This window comes from Centropristis striata, chromosome 18 (genome assembly GCF_030273125.1).
Source record: "Centropristis striata isolate RG_2023a ecotype Rhode Island chromosome 18, C.striata_1.0, whole genome shotgun sequence".
NCBI lineage: Eukaryota > Metazoa > Chordata > Actinopteri > Perciformes > Serranidae > Centropristis > Centropristis striata.
In genome coordinates, this window is record NC_081534.1 from 28243506 (window position 1) to 28261883 (window position 18378).

Genomic DNA, 18378 nt, shown 5'->3' on the forward strand with positions numbered 1-18378 from the left:
GGTCTTTAACACTCACGTCTCATCACTTTGTTCAGCTGAGGAGGATTCAAAACCATTACAGCGATCAGACGTTACGTCAGAGCAGCAATAGTACAGAGAAAGTAATGTGGAGGCATAGTTTTTGTCTTTAACCCTTAATAGGGCACTCATTGAAATACTTTTCAACCCCAGAGAATATTGGAGGATATTACATACAGCCAGAATGTGTAAAAAAAAAAAAAAGCATACAGACCCCTGGGAAGGGGGGTAATATTTTGAGAAATAAATTTACGAGATTAAAGTGGCAAATCTACGAGAAAAAATGCTCAGATTTATGAGATTTAAAGTAGTTTTCTTGTAAATCCGCAACTTTTTCGCGCAGATTTGCCACTGTAAATCTCTTAAATCTGAAACTTTTTTTTAGACAACAGCTACAATAACTAACTAACTACTAAACTTTATATGTAATATTGAATAAACTCATAAGATTTATGAAAAAGTATATATAAACTTTATATGTAGTGAGTAAATTAACACATTACGTTTATGTAGAAATTTGCATTAACGTTATTTAATTTATTTAATTATTTTAAATGAAAAGAAATGAAAGATTTCATTTGACCTTTTACATTGAACTTAAGTAACAAAATTACATGGAAACTTTACATGTAATTAAATTACATAAACTCCACGTTTTTGGCTTAATTCTTTTTTTTCAGTGTACTGTGATTAATAAATCTCAAGTTAAGGTACACTTACCAACTTTCCCGAGCTTTCAACTACATCTCACAGTCTTCGTCGGTAAATGGAAGCATCATCAGATCACCTGATTATATGTGTATCAATTACATTTATTGAGCCAATTTAAATTTTCTGATTAAAAACCATGAGATCTGGTTGAAGTAAGGGGACCTTGAGTTGATTTTTCGTCAAAAAATATGGAAAAATAAAACTACATTTTTTACTGAATCAGTAAATAAATAGTTGAAAGAAAGACTTAGATTGTTGTCTTCAATAAGCTCTCGATTTTAGGCAACAGCTACAATAACTAACTAACTAACTACTAAACTTTATATGTAATATTGAATAAACTCATAAGGTTTATGTAAAAGTATACATAAACTTTATATGTAGTAAGTAAATTGCCACATTAAGTTTATGTAGAAATTTGCATTAACGTTATTTAATTTATTTATATTACTTTTAAATTAAAGAAAAACATTGGATTTAATTTAACCTTTTACATTCAACTTATGTAACAAAATTACATGGAAACTTGACATGTAATTAAATTACATAAAATCCATGTTTTTGGCTTAATTATTTTTTTGAGTGTACTGTGATGAATAAATCTCAACTCACAGTCTTCGTCTGTAAATGGAAGCATCATCAGATCACCTGATTATATGTGTATCAATTACATTTATTCAGCCAATTTAAATTGTCTGATTAAAAACCATGAGATCTGGTTGAAGTAAGGGGACCTTGAGTTGATTTTTCGTCAAAAAATATGGAAAAATACATTTTCCACTGAATCAATAAATAAATAATTAAAAGAAAAACTTATTAAGAAGGTAAAGACGTCTCTACCAAGGTCCTCTCTTCTACATATTCCGAGGGAGATCGTACCTCCAGTGGATGAATGCAGGTTAAAGCTCGAGAGAGAAAACAAGGCCGGCTTCACATCAACACAACAATCATTTGTTATGCAGCAGTAATGATGAAGCTAATTGCTTGATAAACCAGTTTTCCACTAAACTGACTACCCTCTGCAGCGGCCTTTCTCTAACAGGGTTCACCAGTGAAATGACACATCGATAGTTGTTGCAGCAATTAAATGCCGCGTCTCCCCTGTTGCCCTTCTTCCACGCCGACTCAACGATTTTCATCCCCAGGTGTGCAGAAATCAATTCGCTGCTAACAAAACATAGTCATACATATCTGCAAGGCTTTTACTTTTGAAATTAGACTCTTTTTGACTCCAACTTACTTTGGAAATTATTTGTGTTTCTTTAAATCAGGGATGGGCAACTGGAGGCCCGGGGGCCACATACGGACCGCACCCTCACTTGAAGTGGCCCCCAGTACAACTACATGCATTTGAGCATGAAATATTAAAAGTTCAGTGTAAAAATGCACAACATTACTTCTTGCAATTAATGTTGGTCTGCTGTTCTTGCACTGAAAAAAAGGCGAGTAGCATTGGGGATAAAAGATTTTTTAAAGGCTGTTAACATGTTTAAAATTGCAGTTTCATCATACACTGTAAAACCCAATGTTGCTTGTTTGTTATCATAACTAATTTTTCCTTTTCAATGCAGCAAAGATTTGTGCAAATAGTCATTTTAACTTAAAATATTGAGTCAAATAGCAAGATTCATTTGAGTTAACTTTGTTGTCTTGACAAAAATTCTTTTGCAGCATGGACACTCAAATATTTAAGTTGAAACAACAAGTTGGGTTTTACAGTGTATCTGGTGAAGTGCACGGTCCTATACGTGGCCCTGTGGTAGTGTGCATGAAAAATTGTGGCCCCCTCCAGCATTTAAGTTGCCCATCCCTGCTTTAAATGTACTGCATGTCAGTGTGTGTGTTGCAGACTGACTGCAGCAATGTGTGCCTGAAATACAGTTTTTATGATTTTTTTTTTTTGGTTGGAATTGAACTTCTGCAGTAAGAACTCCACGGGGGCTCAGGTAGCTCACCTCTAACAGGGCCAGGTAGAGGTGAGAAGCATCTGGTCAGGCTGCTGTTTTCTATTTCTGTGTCAATTTTATGTCCACCACTGCTTCACTGAACATGACAGCTCGTTTGGCGTGAAATTCCTGGAGGCTGTGATTATCCTAGAGGTCACAGCAGCTCAATACGGCGGAATCAAGTTTTTAAAAAATGCTCTCAATTTTATGAAATGGCTACAACATCACACATGAATAAAACTGGGCTCATTGGATCCACAAGAGTCTCAGATTTCCAGTCATACCCGGTTTATGCATTACATTATTACATGTCATTTAGCAGACGCTTTTGTCCAAAGCGACTTACAATAAGTGCATTAAACCTGAGGGTACTAGACTTAGACCACAGGAATCAAGTAAGTACATAACTTTAAGAGCCAACTGTCATGGCTACAGGAGTGCTATATGTTAAAGAAGAGAAAAAGAAGAAGAGCATTTTTTTAATGCAACTCACAGACCCCAGTATTTGAGGTTTGCTCCACGATACGATTTTATCCTGATACTTGAGTCACGATACGATATTATTGCGATTTTAAGCTTTTTGCAATATGTTGAGTATTGCAACGATATTAACGATATTCTTGACGATATTAGGAAATATTAAAAAGATATAGAAATTATGATTTATTTTTTTTAGTCTGTATAAATAAATAAAAATCTAAAATGTAGTGTAAATTGCAAATCTCAACAGTTGCCAAATACAAAAAATTTACTCTTGACTCTTGAGTGTGAGCAAATAATAAAAATAACCATTTAGGGGTTCCGGGGACATATTTTAATGACATTTTGTAAAGGAGAATAAAGGTTCTTGTATGTTTTATTTAAGGCATCTTATTTTGACAGTCTTCTTGTAAGTTCTGTGGTGGATTCTGTTAACACACCGTGCTCTTATTTTGAAAGCTGCATGTGTTTAGGGACAGGGAGTAAGTAGCTTTTTGTGATTAAAACAACTTTAACCACTACATCAAGAAGTAGGAACGTTTCTTATATCATGATAAGCATTTCTTTTAACCATAAAAAAATATACCGATATTATCGTGAATGATACGATATGGCACACCCCTATCTGCAGGACGCTAGAGTTGTTTCTAATTATATCTCTTTGTTTAAGTGGCAGCCATTCTCTACCTCCACTCCAGCACTCCCATCAGTCCATTCTTCATCACTCTGCAGTTTCTCTCTTTAATGTGCCCACACTGCACTCACACGACAAAGCCCGACCGCCACAGGCTGGAAAATGACTATGGGGCTAGTGTTGAGGTGGTGAAATGGTCGTCATTAGACATCGTCATTATCATCAAAGTCTCATCAGCGGACAGAGAGACTCGAGCTGAGGGATGAGCGAGGTGTGTGTGTGTGTGTGTGTGTGTGTGTGTGTTCGGGGCCTGTTGGAGTGAAATAAGAAGAGATTGCTAGCAGTCAGAGTTCGTTAGGAGTCATTAGATCCTTTGAGGTTGTTCAGACATATTTCTGTCGAGAACCGGCATCTTTTCATCTATTATTTCTCTCGTTTGATCCCGCCAAAAGCCGACGACACGACACCAGTCCGCACGAACAGCTTTTGGCACCTGCTGTCATATTTGCACGACGCTTAAAGTTTTTTTTTTCCTCTGGTCTGCAGTTTTGTTGTCAATTTGTTGCGAAAGCGGCCAATTAGCTCTGTTAATGGACTTAATTTTTGTAGCTTTCATCCTGCCAGTTCAAAGTCTGCGGCCTAAACAAACCCTGTTTAATTTAGTGTAACTTTCAGCAGAGATTAATGAAGTTTTACTGTTTACTTTCTCATTACTTTCATGAAGAAATACTTTGGTTTGCTTTCATCCCCAATTGCTGTTAGAGATTGTCAATGCACAAGGCTCTGCTGGATATCGGAAGTCAATAATAATTACTTTATATCCATGAATGCTTGTGTTTTGATGTTGCATTTTGTTCTGGCTTTGGATTTCAGTCTAATAAACCACTCCACAGTTCCCTTTGGAAGAACTCTGGCTTGTATTTTCTGTCTGTATAGGACAGACAGATAGGATATAAATATAAATATACTATTTAGGATACAAATATGAACATAAGAAAAGGTAAAAATGTAAGTATAATAAAAATATTTACAAAAAAGTCCCATAAAAACATGATAAAAAAAAAAAAAAAAAACAAGAACAAGAGAATAAGCACAAAATGTAAATTACCTGCAAATGTATGAACATACAAGAATCTATCTTTTTTTACTGGCATATCATATCTAACTATCATCATTTTTAAGCTGATATTACTCTGCATGTGTATATATATATATATATATATATATATATATACACACACACACACACACACACACACACACATGCACTTAGAAATGTCCTTATTTTGAAAGAAAAGCAAAAAAATTTCAAATTAAAATACCAGACATACAGTCTAGACATGTTAATGTGGTAAATGACTATTAAAGCTGGAATCGACTGATTTTCTTTTGGAATATCTATTATATATTGTCAGAAAACTGAGAAGCAACAAATGATGATAATAATGCAATGATCCTAAGTCAATAATAATTATTTTATATCCATGAATGCTTGTGTTTTGATGTTGCATTTTGTTCTGGCTTTGGATTTCAGTCTAATAAACTACTCCACAGTTCCCTTTGGAAGAACTCTGGCTTGTATTTTCTGTCTGTAGTGCTGTTATTCTGCACTGAAGGAACAGATACTCCAGACTTTGAGTAAATCACAACACTACAACTCACCCTTAAGAGAGACATAGAGCTTCAGTGTCTCGAATCTCCTTTTTCCCTCCTGGCTTTGGAAAGATGGCAACAAATCAGCGAGTTACAGCACCACAGAGCAGCATCTTGCAAAAATATTGGCCATGTTGTGGTTTGTGATGCACTATAATTCTGCCTGTGGGCACGAGCTACAACAACAAGTCTAAAAATAGATCTCATAAGGAATTTAGAATGACAAAATTTCAGATTTGAGAGTGTTGGAGAAAGTGAAGATGAAACAGCATGTTATGCTTTGATCGCTACAGAATCTTCTTTTATTACCTAATTAAAAAGTTATGACTTACCTTCCCTGTCAGATACCTCACCCTGCTATTGTTGAAATGTTCTGGAGAGGTTTTGTTTTTCCAGATTAAAGTTTTAGTGTTTTTTGGTGCAGTGTTGGTCATTATAGCCTGCTGTAAGATACATTCTTCACATTTACACTGCAAAAAGGGGAAAAAGTACAAAAATTAGGTGTATTTTGCTTATAGATAGCAAAATTATCTGCCAATGGAACAAGAAAATTTGGCTTGTTAAGACTTTCCAAAACAAGTAAAAATATCTAATCTCAATGAACCCAAAAATATCTTAGAATTAGTGTATTCTAACTAATGACAAGTGCATTTTTCTTGATTCTAATGAAATACACATGACCTATTTTCTCAATATGTTGGAAAATATTCTTGAATTAATAATAAGTAAATGCTAGAGCCTTCATCTTGACATAATGATATGCATAAGCATTATATTTTTGGAAACCAGCAAAGTCAGACTAAAAACTTTTGTACTTTTCTTAATACAGCTACAAATATTTTTATCTGTATGTAGAATATTTTTCTTAAAATTCTTGAAATAAGGCACAAGCCGTGGAATCTTTATATCAAACAAGTGAAACAGCCAAAATAAAAACAGCATACTAAGAACTTCCTTATCAGACAAAAAATAAGTAAGCCGTGGAAATCAGGCTTTATTCTTAGAAGTTTTTGTTCATAATTAAGTCCTACATACAGTCATGGGAAAAAAATATTAGATCAGTTTCTTCAGTTTTCACTTTTCTTCAGTTTCTTGTTCATTTTAATGCCTGGTACAACTAAAGGTACATTTGTTTGGACAAATATAATGATAACAACAAAAATAGATGATAAGAGTTTAATTTAAGAGCTGATATCTAGATATTTTCCATGTTTTTCTTCATAATAACCAAAATCAGTGTCAAGAACTTCATATCACTGTAATGTCTTAAATTTTTCCACTATTAATTGTTTAATTTATACATTTGTATTCCAGATTTATGATTGCTGAGATCCAATTAATCTCCAGGTTCACAGCTTTCAGATGATGTCCAGCACTTCTATGTGGCATCTATTGTTGACCTACTATCTCCCCCTAAAAATCCAACAAATCTGCCTTTGCAATAAGTATATCTATACTTTTTCAACTAAAGGACACTGAACAGACTTTTCCTCTTGATATAAGAAAACAAAGTCGCAGTGAGATATGAAGTAAAAAGTAAAAGGCTGATTTAGTTTAATCTTTATTCCAAGTTTGACTTCTATTTCTATGCAGATAAGCAGCCTGTGTTTGTGAATAAATTCGTAGACATTAACATGTATCTGGTGTATTTTGACATCACGGTTACAGTTTGCTCATTGAACCTGCTTTCTGAAGTTTATTTTGACAAGCAAATGTCAAGAGTGCACGGCAGAATATTCACGATCTGACACTTCATAACAAGTCCTGTATCCCAACAACAGAAACGGGAAATCTCTTTAATATAGTTATGAAGCCGCTGGAGTCGGTTTCACAAAGCGGGAATCACACAAAGTGGAGAAAGTACAGTGGAGGTTAGGAAAGTTCATGTAAAAGTGAACAGAAGTTTTTTTGTTTTTTTTCCAGCTTTTTCCAGTGTTTGACAGCAGAATCATATTTCAGCGAGCAGCTCGCAGGGACTCACGCCTGGTGAAAGTCTTAGTGAGTTTCTCAGCTGTGACTTTCTCCCTCGCTGACAGATGAAATTTGTGGCATTTCGCTGTCACCTTATCGATCTGGCCTGGTATCACTGTCATTTATGCAAACCCCTCCAAGGACATGAACCGATCGACCCGAGGAGATGAGATGAGAAGAGGAGCTTGTTCGCACTTTTTCTCTCGTCTCGTCTCGTCTCGGACTCTCTCTGTTTTTTCTCACACCTCAGGTCAACACAAGCTAATGTGCCCACAAACCATCGTTATATTCAGTAAAGGAAGCTTGTGTTTCAAGCTGAGTATGCAAAATATCTACTTAAACAATAAATACATTAATAATCATAATTTAAATCACACTTTTTCCCTAAAGTCCAAATTGAGATTTAAAGGGGCTGTAAAACCCTCTGAACCCCAACATGCTGCTTCAGGGCGTTTTTTTTCTTGTATTTCACTGCAATGTATAATATGTATATATAAAGTATATAAGTCTTGTACCTCTATGGAATCAGCACAGTCATGGCTAGCAGTGGGAACAACTCAAAAATGTATTTTGTGCAGAATAACACAGTTATAATGACATAAATCATAAAAAGAGAGAAAACAAGTTGAATTTTCCTGCTAAATTCAATTTTAAAAATTGGAATTAAATGGAAATTATACATACAACATGTTTCCAATAGCCCACAAGTGTCATGAATATTTGAAAAAAAAAAAGGGTCTTCACATGCTATACATATTGAACTATTTGCAATTTTACAACCTCTACTTGCAATCTCTCCTGTCCTCTCCTCTCAGCTCTGTGTAAACAGATTCAGAATGTAATGACATGTAGAATATAGTTATTTTGACAGAAATATCACAATTTTAAGCTTCGTTTTTGGTTACTTTTCTATGAAAAACTTTATTAACCTGTGAGCCGTTCAAGGACTGTCGGAAAGTTCTAATTGCAATCATAATTCAAAACATCGTAAATGTATATATCAGCCAAAACAGGGTTTTTTACGGGTTTTTTTTCGTAAATTATACAATATTTAAATACTGTAAAATACTCAAAACTATACTATAATACATATACGAGCCATCACTGTAATGTTTGCATTTATTTTTTGTAAAAAGCTTCGTTTTTGGTAACTTTTCTATGGAAAACTTTATTAACCTATGAGCCGTTCAAGGACTGTTGGAAAGTTCTAATTGCAATCATAATGCAAATGCACTGTTTTAACAGTTTTATTTTATGATAAACTGTATATTTAAAAAAACAAATACTTTTCAAGGTTGGGGTTCAGAGGCAGAAAACATTCAGAACATTAATGAAGCCGTAAACAACTTTTTACTGTAAACATACAGTGCATTAATGGCATCCTATGGTAGACTCTATGGCACAGTAGAATAGCATATGTGTAATACAAAACAGTCCTTGGGTTACTTTAAATGCATGTAAACAATACATAAATAATAAATACTCCTACTGCGTGTATGCATGAGTAAAAATGCAGAGTTTTATGTAAATGTTGAGTCAGTTTACACAGAGAAAAACCTCAAACACTCTAAACCAAATGCAACAAACTAAAAATTCACCTTTCTTTGATTTGCACGACAGCATTGTGCTCCCAGTATGTTCATAGGCGGCATCATTGGTTTTACTGCCTGCACCTTTACTGTTGTGCTCAGTCTCGCTGCTCTCTTAAAGCTCTTCACCAGCCTCAGCAGCAGCTCTGATACAGCCTCAAACAGCACACTGAGCTACCAACGAGCTGCTAGCTGAACATAGTGGAGAACCAGATATTTCCCTCAGGAGCTGGATGAGACAAAATTAAAGTAAAAGCAGAGAGAACTGGACGTTGTTCATAACGTTGTAGTCAGTGCGGTGTTTCCAAGTTCATTCATCTTAAAGGGAAAATGATGCTTCTCCATTAACCTGTCCTCAAACAGTTTAACCCTCTGGGGTCTGAGCCTGTTTTGGCCGTTTTTGAATACTTTTGATTTTGCCCTTAATGTACCACATAAAAAAAATGTTTACTATACCCATATTTGGTATCCATTTTTTTCTTCACCTATGTGATCTGACAGTTATTTTCTCACTTTAACCTACTTTATCAACATATTGAGCCCAAAAATCATGAAATCCGATTTGAAGAATGATAATATTTACAACAATAAAAAACACAAATATGCTCAATGAACTGTTTTGGAACTTGAAAATGTAAACATAGGATACAAATATGAACATATGAAAAGGTGAAAATGTCAGTATAATAAAAATATTTACAAAAAAGTCCCATAAAAACATGATAAAAAAAAAAAACAAGAACAAGAAAATAAGCACAAAATGTAAATAACCTGCAAATGTATGAACATACAAGAATCTATCTTTTTACTGTCATATCATATCTATCATCATTTTTAAGCTGATATTACTGTGCATGTATATGTATATATATATATATATATATACACACACACACACACACACACACACACATGCACTTAGAAATTTCCTTATTTTGAAAGAAAAGCAAAAAAATTTCAAATTAAAATACCAGACATACAGTCTAGACATGTTAATGTGGTAAATGACTATTAAAGCTGGAATCGACTGATTTTCTTATGGAATATCTATTATATATTGTCAGAAAACTGAGAAGCAACAAATGATGATAATAATGAAATGATCCTTCTTTAGGCGGTTGAGTATCTAGGTAAAGTTGGAGATTTGTACAGGTTAACATTATTATTTCTACCCTTGTCAATGTCTTTACTATATTTTTCATTTTGTTTTGATTCATTTTGTGACTCATTTCATGAATTAAACAGTTTGTTTTCATGGAAAACAACGGATATTTTCTGGGTGACCCCAACATTTTTAGCACTGGTGTATTTCCTCCAGATTCTGGTTCTTTAGCAGTAAAACTACATTTTTCTTGTCCTGAATTTAAATACTGTGACCCTAAAAAATCTTGGCATTTTAAAAATAATTTCTGCTTTTGGCACGTTGCTGCCTCGCCAGATCCAATATCTGTTGATCCCTCATGATGACAATATTGGCAGCCTCCGTCTCTCAGGCAGCGATTGTCATTTTCCTGGTGTTTGACAGACCCACACAGACAAACACACACACACACACACACACACATACACACTCAGACAGACACATAATTGCCTCTGCCTCCGCGTCTCTCTGACCATTTGTCAGGCGAATTACGCTGATGAGTTTGGACGCGGGTGTATTGGTTCATGAGCATTGTGACGGTCTCTGCTGGTGCATGTGTTTATTTTCTGTGCGTATATGTGTTTGTTGTTTATGTGTGTGTGTGTGTGTGTGTGTGTGTGTGTGTGTGTGTGTGTGTTCTTGTACTTCCTACATTGTGAGGACCAGAACACGTTTTAAACCAACAGAGTGAGGACATTTTTGCAAAGTGAGGACATTTCGGCCGGTCCTCACTTCTTTAAAGGCTTTTTAGAGATTTCAGACTTTGTTTTAAGGGTTAAAGGTTACATGATGATGATAATTAACTGAAACTGTATTGTGTGGTTACAAAACGAACTAAAATTATAGTGAAAATGTCCTTCGTTTTCGTCTTTGTCAACTTTTTTCATACATAATGAAGATGGATAATAAAAGGAAATAAAGGCAAAATTTACTGTGACCTCTTTTAATCTCCCACCCAACAAATACTCCATTACAAAAAACTAAAACTAATAAAAACTAAACTACAACTAAAGCATTTCAAAAAATCAATACTAAACTAAAACTAGCAATCTCACTCTAAAAACTCATTAAAACTAACTGGACTTGAAAACAAAAATTCACAACAATATGAAACTAAAACTAATGAAAAATCCAAAAACTATTATAACCTTGCAAGGGAATTCACGGTTCCAATGAGGGCCCTCACAAAGATAGAAGTACAGGAATGTGTGAGTGTGTGTGTGTGTGTGTGTGTGTGTGTGTGTGTGTGTGTGTGTGTGTCAGCAGACCCCACAGCGTTACGATGAGTGCGTGTCATCTGCAGGAGTGTGCTGATGACCGTCGGGATGTGATGGAGATTTTAGCTCCTAACTGTTCCGTCTGCTCCCATTCACTCTGTGAGCTGATGAGAGACGGAGCCCAGTGAATAATTCAGACGTGCGAAAGGAAAATGTGTTTTATTTTGGAGCAAACTGAATTTTCTCAGCTTTATTTGCCTCCGATCTCTGACATTTCACCGAGACTTGACGCGAGATGTCCAAATGAAAGGACAGATTGTGAAACTCTGTGGAATCAAGTTGTGATTTAAAGCTGATATAAATAAAGCACTTGACTTTACTGCTGTCATTTTATCTCCATACGTCTGGTGATTTATTAGCTTTGCTAGCTGGTCTATCTTTGTACTATTTTTGCTGTAATATTTCAACAACTGTTGGATGGAGCTCCATGAAATTTTGCACAGACGTTCATGCTCCCTGGAGGATGAGCCCTAACAACGTTTGGGATCCTCTGACCTTTCCTGTAGCGCAACCATGGGGTTAACAATTGTGGTTTTAAAATAACCGTTTCAACAGCAGCTGAATAGATTGCCCTTAAATAAATTAATAAATTAAAGTTCAGATATGGTCCCCCTTTCGATAGATCTTGCTTTGACTTTGGGGATCCCTAAACATTTCCTTTCATGCGGTCATCAAGTCAGAATTTTAAGTTGTCCAGTGCTTTTGGTTTATAACCAAATGCCTGCAAAACTGAGCCTTAGTTGCACTTTTGTTTCATAGATAATCTTCTTTTAGTTTTATTGTGATTTAGATGGTGGCCATGGTAAACTAATGCTGCATTCATGCTCCTCGGATGGTCCTGTTTCCAACAAGGTCTCCAACCGAAACAACAGAATAGATCATTGTCAATACCACCAATAACAGCCCATTTCATTGTACAGAGCCGAGCATTCTAAAAATAGCACACAAGTCATTTTACATACATGAACAGTTCGCTATTGTAAAAAAAGCTGAAGTTTCATTGAGTTTAGGCTACAAAACCACTGATCTAGGTTAAGCTTAAACTAATGTATGTAAATGCCAAAAGTGAAAAGTTACATAGACGAGTTGATGACCGGGAAGTGACGTATTTGCGTAAAAACATGCTGCAAAACGTGTGAGGTACAGAAGTTCAGTGATGTTTACATCCAAACTGGTCTCAGGTCACAAACAGGAATCCGTGAAATAGCCACGGATTTGCTTAGCTCAAAATTCGTGGAATAGCCACGGAATCACTCAAATTTCCGTGAAACTGACACGGATTTCGCTACAATGCAAGTTAATGACAGCCATATCCCGTGGCTATTCCATGGATATTTTTTCCTATTGGTTTGTTCCAAGTCACGTGACTTTCAAGGTCCCGGCAGTCAGAACAAAAAACATGGCGGACAGTTCTCTCATTTTTAGTGAAAAAAATAAATATTTTGACTTAGTTTCTGCATAAAAATGGATTTTGATCACATTTCTAGCGAGAAATATATGTTTTATTTTCTAAATATTCACTCAGTGAATGTACATAATCACTTTGTGGTGAAGATCTCGCCAGAAAAAGACGATCCGCTGTGTTTTATTTTGAAATCTCCCTGATCCTCTGTGTATTTAACGGATCAAACCTTCGCCCATTACATGCCTTGTGTCTAAGGTTGATTTGCTGATCAACATATTATTATGTTGCAGCGGGAGACACTAATGTTGACAAAGTGACCACTTACGATCAGATTTGTCCGCTGTTTTATTTTGTAATCTACCGGATGTGTAGTGCGATCTCATTGAGTCACGCTCCACTGTAAATGCCTCGGGCTCCATTCCATTTCATGAGCAGAGCAGTCGGCGCTGCTCTCCTGTTTTAGTTAAAATATCTTCATTAAACAAAAATTGTTGTCTTTTTTTAGCATAGATAAAATACATGCAGTATAATTATTTATTAGACAGTGTGTGATATTCGATATATTGGGTAGAAATATGTTTACACAACCCTAACCCTAAAACGGAAGAACTACAACTATGGTGCTGATGTCGACATAATTACTGAAGAGAGGTCTAGGGAGTTGTAGTTTTTTTTAATAAAACAGGGTTTCCCCTAAAATTGGAAGTTGGAAATACTTAATTAGTGGCTTTCCAGGGGTTTGAGGGGATGTCAATCACATTTTTTGCATCAGACTTTAAATATTGCCTTGTTCAATGGGGGATTTGTTGTTTTTTCAGCATATCCTAAAGCCCCCCCACCCCCACCCCTTAGTGACTATGCTCACATTATAGTCCATGTCAACACCTTTCTATAACAGTAGGTCTCATGTCTGTAACCCTTTTTGTCCCTTAGTTATAAGCCTTCAAATATGCCCCAAGGTTAAGGTTCAAAGGTCAATATCTCAAAGCAAGAATATTATAGACCCTTCAAATTGATATATGTTACTCTCAAGGCCAAGACCTTTTCGGTGATGTTTTTTGGTTTAGCACAAAAGACACAAAATTCACAAAAAAAGACAAATAATTACCAAAAAAGACATTAAATGACGGAAAAAAAACGAAATTACTTAAATAAGACACAAAATGACCAAAAAACACACACAGAATGACCAAAAAAAATACACAAAATTACTAAAAAAGACACAAAATTATTTTAAAAAGTAATTAAAGGGACCTTCCACAAACAACACGGTAAAGTTTCATTCATATAAAACTCACATTAAACTTTCATATCAAGGTGGGGGCCACAAAAAAGACGTCACGAGGGCCGCAATTGGCCCACGGGCCCATGTGCTAAACATTATGCTTTCAAAACATGAGCTTGTTAGCATGCTAACATAGGATTTAGCTCAAGTAAAGGCTCTTTTTCAATGGCAAACTGAAGAGCAGTACCAACAAGTAGAGCAGCTAACAGCTAAAGTCTTGTTTCACAATGATCGTTGGATTAAAATAAGTGATAATATTGAATTGTCGCCCTAAGGTACGGGTAGACAAATATATTATTCATAGATGAAAAATGCACAACACATTAGACTTGACGTATGAGTCAAAAACATTTAAAAACCTATATAAATGTCAAGATATTTAATATGCAGCACTCAGGCAGAATGGGGGATGATCATATTCACATTAAGAGGTCAGTAAAAGTAAAATGAGAGAATAAGTCCCACGGCTGAGTAGCTCTTGATTATAGTGTGTCTTAGTTTCTCCCAGAGTAAAGCTCTGTGGCTGTCAGCAGTCTGTGTGGGGAATAAACAAATAGGAATTAAAAAAAAAAAAAACACCACCACTTGTCAAACTAAATCCTTTCATCTCTCAGCGAGGCATGGCGAGGCATAAAAAGTGGATGTCATTGTTTCAAAGAAAGCTTTTGCCCTCCTTTGTTTTATTTTTTTCCCCTCCCCGCCCTCCATTTTTCTTATTCTGTTGACGGACTTTGGTTGAGAGTAAACAAACGCTCCTTTAGCACCATCAATGTGCTGAATTATTGACTTGGTTTTTTTTCAAAGAGGCAACACATAGCTTTGTTTCTCACGGCGGGGAGAGAGGCATGAAGGGTGTCTCGTGGCTTTTCGTGTGGAAATGTAAAACCCATTTCTGTCCCTTCTCTCTCTCCCTCTCTGCCTGTGAGCGGGGGATCACTGTGCTGTCAGATTACGGCTCTCTGGATGGCTGCATGTATTTTTGGGACGGATTTAAAGGTCAATCTCATGCACAACAGTTTGCTTGTGTTATTTTTATCCCCGGCAATACGAGGCAAGGACCAATCTCTAATTTATAGCTGTGGGGAATCACTGACGCTTCTGAGCTGATGCTGGAAACCTCCCGGCGTGCACTGGAAGCTTTTTCACAGCGTCTATACATTAATGCAGCTGTGTACCGGATCTATAGCGCCGCTCATTTACTTGTCATCTCGCTTCATTTGCAATTCAATAGCTTGAGAATTATAATACAGCAGTAATTTGCATTTCTCTGATTCCTGTCTGCATTTCATTTGATCTATAAGCTGATTTTGGGGGGGGGAAATGCTACATAATTAATGTAAAGTGTGACAAGTGTTATAATGGCGTTGACCAACATTAATATTCCATACATCTGTACACAAATTAACATATGTTAACCCTTTTTGTGCTTCACTAGGGACATTTTAGCTGTTTTAATACTTTGATTTAACATCATTTTTGGCTGTTTTAATGCAGTCTATGAGGTTTTTTATTTTATTTTGAAAGTTCAACAACTCCAATAATAAATCAATAATAAACTGTGTAGCCAAAATACAAACACTCAGAGCATTAAAGACAAAACTGTCCACATTAAAACTAAACCTTTGTGCCTGACTTTAAAGAAGTTGCTCTAATGTCTTTGGAGTGCCATACAAATATGATATATTAATATTATTTACCACTTTTACTGAGTTTAATCATGTTGGTCTTGATATTCATATATTTGCAGACAAGTGTGACAAGTGTTTTAATGGCATTGACCAACATTAATATTCCATACATCTGTACACAAATTAACATATGTTAACCCTTTTTGTGCTTCACTAGGGACATTTTAGCTGTTTTAATAGTTTGATTTTCCATCATTTTTGGCTGTTTTAATGCATATAAGTCTATGGGTTTTTTTATTTTATTTTGAAAGTTCAACAGCTCTAATAAATCAATAATAAACTGTGTAGCCAAAATACAAACACTCAGACCGTTAAAGACAAGTTGTCCACATTAAAACTAAACCTTTGTGCCTGACTTTAAAGAAGTTGCTCTAATGTCTTTGGAGTGCCATAAAAATATGATATATTAATATTATTTACCACTTTTACTGAGTTTAATCATGTTGGTCTCGATATTCATATATTTGCAGGCATTTCTCTGCCTGATTTGTGTCTGCATTTCATTTGATCTATAAGCTGATTTTGGGGGGGGGGAAATGTTACATAATTAATGTAAAGTGTGACAAGTGTTTTAATGGCATTGACCAACATTAATATTCCATACATCTGTACACAAATTAACATATGTTAACCCTTTTTGTGCTTCACTTGGGACATTTTAGCTGTTTTCCATAATTTTTGGCTGTTTTAATGCAGTCTACGAGGTTTTTTATTTTATTTTGAAAGTTCAACAGCTCTAATAATAAATCAATAATAAACTGTGTAGCTAAAATACAAGCACTCAGACCGTTAAAGACAAAAAAATTCCACATTGAAACCCTTTCAAAATATAGTTTTTCATCTCACAGCCACTACAGCATAAAATCATGCATTCTATTAATTTATCTTCTATATTAATCAATCTTCTATCCCCTTGAAGCTGAGGAACACAACTGATGGTGTGTCCCAAGTTTACCTGTTAAATACCAATAGTAGGCGTGTTTTTATGTATCAGGTGAATGTTGTTCAGGGATTGTTACAGCGAGTCCTATTAACGAATCCTACAGTCCTGGCTTCAAAACTGTAGTTTTTACTATATTTCATCAGATTTAGACATTTTCCCATGTTTGCCCTATGGGGCAAGTACATGCTAGCTCAGTGGACAGTAAACCAGTAAAGTTTTTGTTGATTTATTATGTTTGGGTTTTTTTTCAGATTATTAGACTAAGAAAAAAAGAAAAATTCCCTGAGCATTAAGGACAGTAAATATACAATGCCACTCAAAATTTTGCGGTCACTTAGAAATGTCCTTATTTTTTAAAGAAAAGCATCTTTTGAAAAAAATTAAAATAACAGACATACAGTCTAGACATGTTAATGTGGTAAATGACTATTAAAGCTGGAAACAGCTGATTTTCTTATGGAATATCTATTATATATTGTCATGTGTTCCATTGGCACATTGTGTTAATCCACATTTATAGTGTTGAAAGGCTCATTGATCATTAAAACACCTGAGCATTATGTTAGCACAGCTGGAAACTACAAGTTAAAATTATTATTTCTACCCTTGTTAATGTCTTTACAATATTTCCATTCATTTTGTAACTTATTTTATGACTAAAACAGTTTTTTTTTCATTGAAAACTACAAAGACATTTTCTCGGTGACTCCAACAGTGACATTATGTAGCTTCTGAAAATGAAGAAATATTTGGTCGTTATGATCAGAATGATGTGACTCTTTTATATGTATATCTATATAGTAATATTAAAGCAGTTTAAGGAAGTGTTTTAAATCATTGACATAACCCAGACAAAAATGTTTTTTAAAAACAACAAATCCCCTGAGCATTACGTAAACAGAAAGCAATTAAATATTTGTGTTCCATAAAAAACAACAGTGGCATTATGTCAACAAACTGACATTTAAAGGGATACAATTCTGCAAATATATGAATCAAGAAGCAACATGATCAAGCTTAGGGAAAGTGGCAAATAATATTAATATATAATATTTTTTTGGCGCTCCAAAGACAGAGCAGCTTCTTTAAAATAAGACACAAAGATTTAGTTTTAATATTTTTGGTGTATTATAGTATACTTTTCTTAATCAGCTCCAACCACTGCACATAAATTGAATGTATGATGTTTTTATTAAAGGACTTGATCATGGACATGCTGTATGAGTAGAAAACAATAAAAGATATTGAGCGTGAACATCAATACCAACCTTTCTTTCATCCTCATATTTTCTTTACCCTCCTGCTGAGACGTTCTGCAGTTTTATTTGTCTCCACTTTAATTCTTAAGCAAGAAATATGGAGCACAGCAGTCCAAACACAGTTCACTGTTGTTTGAACCCGAGCTACAAGAGGTGCAGCTGGTCTCCCACCGGCTTTAATCGCGTTATAACTCCTGATTATGAACTTGTCTCACAGCTAATGGGTTTCTCTGCTCTCTGCTGCAGGTTATCTATGCACTCAACACGAAAAACGACGAACACGAGGCGGCCATCGCCACGCTGAAGGAGGCCCACGAAGAGGAGGTGCAGCAGATTCTCTCGGAGACCAGAGAGAAGATACTACAGGTCTTTACTGTT

At 35.3% G+C, this 18378-nt stretch overlaps 1 protein-coding gene across 1 annotated transcript in view; it reads left to right on the forward strand.

Moving 5' to 3' along the window:
• The window catches only part of fam184ab (family with sequence similarity 184 member Ab), a 253926-nt gene that overhangs the window by 77363 nt on the left and 158185 nt on the right, over positions 1–18378 (forward strand). The window contains exon 2 of the mRNA XM_059357047.1: positions 18247–18366. Within this exon, the coding sequence (XP_059213030.1) occupies positions 18247–18366 (120 nt within the window). The remainder of the gene's footprint in view (positions 1–18246; positions 18367–18378) is intronic.